This window comes from Nicotiana sylvestris, chromosome 3, assembly GCF_000393655.2.
Source record: "Nicotiana sylvestris chromosome 3, ASM39365v2, whole genome shotgun sequence".
NCBI lineage: Eukaryota > Viridiplantae > Streptophyta > Magnoliopsida > Solanales > Solanaceae > Nicotiana > Nicotiana sylvestris.
This window is the reverse complement of record NC_091059.1, coordinates 209,399,440-209,406,603: the sequence shown is the minus strand read 5'-3', so window position 1 is coordinate 209,406,603 and position 7,164 is coordinate 209,399,440. Positions and strand designations below refer to the sequence as shown.

The 7,164-nt window shown below is 34.5% G+C and overlaps 1 protein-coding gene across 2 annotated transcripts; it reads left to right on the top strand.

Moving 5' to 3' along the window:
- The first annotated feature begins 758 nt into the window (after nucleotides 1–758).
- On the top strand, nucleotides 759–6,850 carry LOC104229617 (uncharacterized). Of its 2 annotated transcripts, XM_009782274.2 has the most exons (4): nucleotides 759–915; nucleotides 1,192–1,231; nucleotides 5,097–5,183; nucleotides 5,605–6,850. In XM_009782274.2, the coding sequence occupies exons 1-4, from the start codon at nucleotides 782–784 to the stop codon at nucleotides 5,674–5,676; spliced, it is 333 nt and encodes a 110-aa protein (XP_009780576.1). In that variant the 5' UTR covers nucleotides 759–781; the 3' UTR covers nucleotides 5,677–6,850. The 2 variants fall into 2 exon arrangements, 1 of the variants encoding a protein (XP_009780576.1); XR_711672.2 differs by lacking the exon at nucleotides 1,192–1,231 and having other exon boundaries at nucleotides 803–915.
- The last annotated feature ends 314 nt before the right edge of the window (nucleotides 6,851–7,164 follow it).

Here is a 7,164-nt window from a genome sequence, read left to right as displayed (position 1 = left end):
TGAAAAAGACAATAATGATGATATTGAAGATGTAAAGGAAGAGGTTATAATTAAAGAGTATAATGAGAATCCAGAAAATAGAATGTCTAATGATGATGAGATCCCTTCAAATGATAAGAAGTCAAACAAGAAAAAGAAAATTGAAGCTGGGGAAAGCTCAACAAATATTGATGGTAATAATTAGGTGATGTCCTGATTATTGAGGAACTTTTTAATTTAAGAAAAAACGTATCATTTTGCTGATTCGTTTTTTTTTTCTTTTTTCTTCCTTTTTAAAGTTTATATATTAATTTAATTTATATGCTATACTAGAGATGTTGGAAAGAAAAATATTAAACTACCTTAAAAGCTAGTTAGATAAATAAAATGTCTGACGCCTTTTAATTGGATAATTAGGAGGTTGACTGTGAAGATGATCAACCAATTTAAATTATAAGTACAAAAATTGCTTGTTCGAAACCGTAAAGATAAAATAATAAGTAGAAAGAGGTCGTAATCGGCCAACTAAAACAAAAGGTTGTTATATTTGCAATTCTATTAAACTAATGATTAACTTTGTAATAGACAAAAAAGGGGCTATGCCATTGAAAAAAATATTGGTCTGATCACTGATGCCTGGTTTGTTAAGAGAGTGAATAGGATGTTAGGTTTGCAAAAAATTAAAATCGTGGCTAACCTTTAAATACAGACCTTCGAAGTGATTTTGCGGAAATAGCCAGTTGAAGTAATTTGTTCGGGTCTTCAGTCTAAACCCGTCGAAGAAATGGGCCCAGTTTAAGAAATGGGTTGTAAAATAACCGTCTTTGAACTCGGAATACTGAGTAAATTGGTCGAACAAAATTCTACACTCTCTTTCATGGGTTGCTTGTTTCCCAAGTATTTGCTTCTTACTTGTCTCACCCTCGCCGTAGCCAGGTTTTTTCTCCCCTCTTTCTCATTATCTGATTCTAATTTCTTGCAACAACCTAAAAGTTTTGTAGTTTAATGAGGTGAAATTGTTAATTAATCCTTTTGATTCTGTTCAAACTAAGACATATTTTGTTAATCTGCACCTCCTTTTGGTTATTTGATGAATCCTTTTATGTCTTTTTCTATTCGGTGAAAATCCTCAGACGAAGTGCTCTGTGTTTTCTTGAATACATTGAAATTCACTCTCCTGCCTAATTGTAATTTTAGTATTTTGCTTTACAGGGACCTTCTTGTAGCTGTATTTAATAGGATATTTGAATTGGTAAGTACCTTGCATAGATATACAGTAACATAGGCATAAGCTAACCTCTTTAAGAAACATATGAGCACATGCTGAGAACCTACTCCTATATATGGTTGGAAACTTAACTACATAAATTTTTTAGTGAGGAGTCTTTTTATGGTAGTGATTTTTTTTTATTTGCACTCTATAATATAGTTATGATTTGTTCTTTAGGTGAGGAATACATATATTGTGTAATTATGATCTTCACTCTAATTGGAAAAGTAAAAATAATATTCTCTGCTATGTATTGAAATGCATTTACATTTATCTTTCCACGTTCGCGTGCTATATTTTGTTCTTTGCACGAAATTTATCAACATGCTTATCGTGTCATAAGTGACTTGATTTGTAGGTATATCTCTGCCACCTGACCAGATTCGCTACTGGTATATGTGATTCAGAAATAGTTCTTACTGATATTTTCTTTTGATTCATGGCACATTCCATGATCTATTTGGCTTTTTGTGGATTTTGGAGCGCTAAGGACGACGTGTTCAACTTGTAGATTTTTTGGGTCTGGCTTAGTAAATTCTCTTGATATAAACGGATACTAATTACTTACCGAAGAAAAAGATGAATTACTTCAAGTTATTGATTATTTTTTCTTATTTTCCATATACATGTGCTGAGTGAGCAACTTCCTACTAAGGAATGCTCATTTGAAAGTCTAGACACTCCTTTTCAGAGATAAAATTTGAATTTTATTGTCTGTTAAACATTTATATGCAGACGGTTATTATGTCTGTACATAAAAAGGCACTTCATTACTAATTATGTGTGTACTAATAATGTGTGTGCTCCTGTTCTTGATTCTCCTATTAAATTAAATTTCCCTCTTTTTGGGTTTAGACTTCTCACATCTGTATGAGATGAGAGATCTGTCAGTTTGAGATTGAGGCAACAGAGGGACAATGTTGGACAGTCCAAGGTAAAAGAGCCAAGTGTTATCTAAGGCCGGCAATTCATTTTGTTATATGGTCTATTATCAAAACAAGAGAACCCCTGACAAACACACATAAAACCAGCAACATCCTTCAACAGAGTCTTCACATATACATAATTTTATAGAGAGAGCGTTAAAGGAATTGTGATTACTATCCCAGAACAAAGAAGAGACAGATATAAAGAACGCTGACCTTTAATGGCGCTACTCCTTGAAGTTGTTGTGTATATCTTTAGCTTTGCAGCCCGAAAGGGAAAATCCTGAAAACAAAGATTAGAATTGAGATATACATGCTTAAATCTGGGGCTTATTAGTGGAAATTTTTGACTTCAAATTTTAAAATGGAAAATAATGAAAACAAAGATTAGATATCAGATTGACATTCTTAAATGCTTGATACATACATAGTCAGTTGTCAAAAAATAAAGGAAAGACCAATGGCGGCAGGACAAAAGATTAACTCTTTATATGAGAATAATTGAGATTAGCAAGGATGCATCAGAGGGAAGGAAAAAGTCACCTGAGGACTCAGTTGCAGCCGTGAATTAGATGAAAGAGGAGAAAAGTAGGCGGAGAGACCAATGTGTAGGGAAAGCGATAGGGCAGGAACGGCTGTGAGGGTTTGCCAATTGGAAGCGAGATTTTATAGGCTCTAACAGTTTTGTCAGTTTTACTAAATCACCCTTGTTAACTTTAACAAATTACTCAAAAAGCTCAGATATTAACGGAAAGCTGTCAGGATGCGCTGTAAATGACGTGTATTGCTATCATGTTTGTGTTGATTTTTGACACGTGCGAGCCTTAATCTGCTGTTAAAGTAAACTTGTTGCATTTCTCGTGACTCTTTTTGTCGGAATGCGAAACTGTATTTGGTTGTTGCATTACTATGCCGCTAAACATAAGTAGTTGTTGTCCCCTTAATGCATTTGCATGCTTGTGAGGACTGAGGAGATTCAGAACATGTGTAGCTATGAATTTGTATTACTCATATGTGGCTAGTTCAATTTATTTTTGTGACCCATGCGAGACTAGTCTTTCCATTTATCTTATCAGATGGTTTAGTGTATAGGTGGACGATTTTGGTTGGCTTGATGTTGCTGATGTTCCATTTTTCTTTTTCCTCCCATTTTCTCGTAAGGATTCATGTACCTAATCTTTGATTGGCTTAGAGTAATCATTTCAATCTTCTCCTGGAAAAATACCTAATTTGAGCCAACTGATGCAGAACCTGCTATTAAACCACCAAATGATGTCTTTTTGAAATGGAATGGAATGGACCCTTTTCTGGCAATGGAAATGATGTCTTTTTTTCCTTTTGAGATTATTGTTTTCCGTTTGCCTTTCTTCTCATTCTTAAAATTCCTATATTTAATTTGTTGATTATGTAATCAACCTATTCAATCTTAAGGAAAAAGAAAATGTTAACATTGGATGGCTTCAAGTAAGGGATACAGTTCATATAAGTGAAAGATCTTAGATAAATTGCAAATATGAATAAGAATTAGTAAATCAAACCCTTACGTAGATAAAGGTTTGGTATTTAGGTGAAGATGGGTATAGGGTCAGGCCCACTATCCACTAGCCGCAGGGATTTCGAACTGTGCGCCACTAAAATGTGGAGACTTGTCCCATATGATTAATTTTTTTAGCAATAGGTAAACTATCATATAAGTTGAACTGCATCAGTTTTTCAGGCAAGTGGTGTAATGCAAATTTATGCCAAATGTTCAGCGCCTGAAATGAACACATAGAGGTGTTTCTTTTTGTTCTCATCTTTCTTGGTCATAAAGAAAATAAGCAAATTCATTTAATTTATACTACTAATAAGGCCCCGGCCTCCACAGTATCTACATCTCCCACTTTTTGTCCCATTATCTCCAAGAGACAAAAATTGTATTGACATAAATTCACTTAAAATTGTAGCAATCTATAGGATTGTTACTGTTGAAGTGTGTGTATTGTATCGTGTAAAAGCTTCGATTTAATAGTTTTGGGTTTGCAACACTCCCTCTCTGTGTTTTTCTTGATCGGTGATGGTGAGGCTCGAACATGGAACTTCAGTCTATTCTGATATGCTTGATATGTGCTAATATAATATTGAAGTGTATGAACTATCTAATCTACAAAGTTAACTGAATTGTGTGGCCGGCTAGTTTACAAGTTTAAACTTGTTAGAGAAAGGACACTCTTTTTTATTAATTTTTAGGTCTACAACAATTAATAAGCAGAAAATTGTTAAAAACTGTCACAAAAATGATGAGTGTGCCATGGTAGCTGGTTGAGTAATGTATGAAAACCTCTGAATGATTTTGCAATACTGAAAAAGCCTCATTTGAATTGCTCTCGCCTGAGTTTGTTATTTTATTTTTAGAGAGATTTAAAGAATATATTTAACTAGTTCGGTATCCTGCTGGCTTCAAACAGTTTTGACTTCCATAGCCTTGCAACCTATTCTTTTGTATTTGCTTCCCCTAGGCACCGATCTTGGTAATCTTAATGTAGTTAAATGCTACCATATGATATCTTGGTTTGGCAATACTGCTATTTGGATGGTTAAAAAAGAATAATGCGCTTACTGATACTCATTTCGCAGAGGTTCTTGGGAGGATAGAGTCCTGTTTTGAACTGAGCCTCTATTGCCAAAAAAAGGAGGAAAAATAAGTAGAAGAACTACCAACCAAAAAGGGGAAAAAATGAACAACTTATTAGGTTCATTATACTATTGGAACAGAAGTTGTGTTATTGTTTAGGAGGAATATTACTTTCAATTTTTGGTATCAGTTAGACTTTTCTTATGTAGTTTCTTTGCTATGCGGAACTAAGTTTATCTGGGAGAACACTCATGTTTCACATAAGTCTGTTGGTTGCTTGACATCTGTTCTGTCTTCTTAATTGCAGGGTGTGAGAATTCTTGCAGATGTGATTGTTATGGGTTCTGGAATAGTGGTAAGGGCCTTTGCTTGGGCATGTCATCAGGACTTGCAAGTAAGTTTTCATGGACAATATGTCCGATTTGTTGAATTGATTCTTAATTTTACAATAGTTTACATTAGCATTTTATACCCAAAAAGAAGGAAAGGAAAAAAAAATGGTTTTTTTTTTTAATGAAAAAATTTATTGGGCTTTACTAATTCATACTTGAGCAAAACCAGTAGGGTACTATTTGTTGACAACCCCAGCTAGGTGTTCCTGCAGTGAAAGCAAGTGCAAATGGAAATCATCTGCCATCTAATGGTGCACAGCTGCAGGAACAAGTTTTTGGACCTTCGAATTACAGTACCATTAAGTAGATTGTATTTTTGCTTGATGACTCAATTACCCCGATGATTAAATATGCTCGAAGCTTTGCCTCTTTATTGATTGCCTTGTTTAATTTACAATCTAAAACGTGTTTGGTTAATGGCAGATGCCTCAAGAATCAGTGCCGCCCATGAAGCAATACACAATATCAATAAGCAAGCAAAATATCAGAGGCTAGGCAAATTCTTGGTTCACGGAGCATTCATCATGGGACGACATGTTGCAGTTTTGTCTGAAGCGCATTGCACTTGAATTCTTCTCTTTATCTATATTTTCGCCAGAGGTATGTTTACTTATGTATGAGAGATGCAAAAGACTTGGAGTTTTCATCTTCCATGTTCATAGTGCCAAAGAGTCCTCAGAAACAAGTTGCCAGGGTAAAGCACAGGGTCCAAATTAGTAAATTGGAGTATTATTTTTGCTCTGCTTCTAGTAGAGATTCTCCTGGTCTTTGAAGGAGTATGTTTAGCAGAAGAGCATTACTCCAGTCACCAGATTTTTCCAGTAAAAGTTTCCATATGTATCTATTTTCAATTTTGGCTGGTGGACGCTCTACTTCACTTTAAGTAGAAGCATTTTAATTAATGATTTGTGTAATTTACCTTAGCTCTGGTTTTCTTTAGGCTCAAACCCACACTTCATTATTGTTTCATGTGCTTATGGCGCTAAAACCTTGCGAGTGTGATGAAGCGATATGTCCGCTGGTATTGGTGGAGGAACTTTGAATTGTGGTTAGAAAATTAAGAGTAAAAGAATGCCTCTTGGTAATTTGTCATTGGTGTAAGATTTCATCTCTTGTAAGTTTTAGCTGTTCGATTGAGTCCATGATGAAACGTGAGAGGAGAAAGGGAGAAGCAGCTTGAGGAATGACCCACGCAGGGGTAGATATAGCAAGGGTTTTTATGCACTCTAATCACCCTTGTGAAGAGGCGTAGTTCCATTTACAGTATAATGCTGGGCGTCTGGGTATTCCCTCCCTGATATAAACTTGACAGCCATGTATTAGTAAAATTTTATTTTCTTACTTTATAGTTTATGTATCTGGTTGACTGGTTTCTTCAGTTAAATTAGGTACTACTTGAAATGCTGAAGAACTTTCAGGTATTGTGCAACGTGTATAAGCATTAGAGCGATAAATGCGTGGTGTTTTGTTTTATTTTTTGCTTTTCGAAGTAGGATAAGAGGTTCAAATCTATTCAAATCTTGATGGGTAGAGCTACTTGTTGTGTAGGTGGAATGTTTGGTATGCAAGTTGACTAGGATGTCACAATTTAAGAAGAAGAGTATCGTTTCACAATGTATCGTATTGTATTCTATTGTTTGATGAATGCAATGTTTGGATGGATTGTGTCGTTTGACGTCGTTTCATGATATCACGCACCGGCAATATGAAGATTAAACTTGCAATATTATAAAGAAAAATTATGATATGGGATAAAGTTATTATATAAAAAGGTAAGGTAAATGATAAAATAAAACTATTTAATAATAATAAATGGTGAGATAGAGAAAAAGACAATGTAACGATGCAATCACACCAAATTGGTCATTACATGAAGTGACATATTTCGTCATTAACAACGGATCTAATGATACGATATAACAAAATTTAGATAACAATTACAACAAATATTATATTTAAAGTAACAATATAACAGGTAACTAC

Excerpts from the sequence above, each read along its gene's own strand:
- LOC104229617 (XM_009782274.2), top strand. The coding sequence starts at position 782 with ATGGGTTGTAAAATAACCGTCTTTGAACTCGGAATACTGAGTAAATTG. Across the intron at positions 1,232-5,096 it reads TTAATAGGATATTTGAATTG|GGTGTGAGAATTCTTGCAGA; the intron begins GTAAGTACCTTG and ends TCTTAATTGCAG. Across the intron at positions 5,184-5,604 it reads CATGTCATCAGGACTTGCAA|ATGCCTCAAGAATCAGTGCC; the intron begins GTAAGTTTTCAT and ends GGTTAATGGCAG.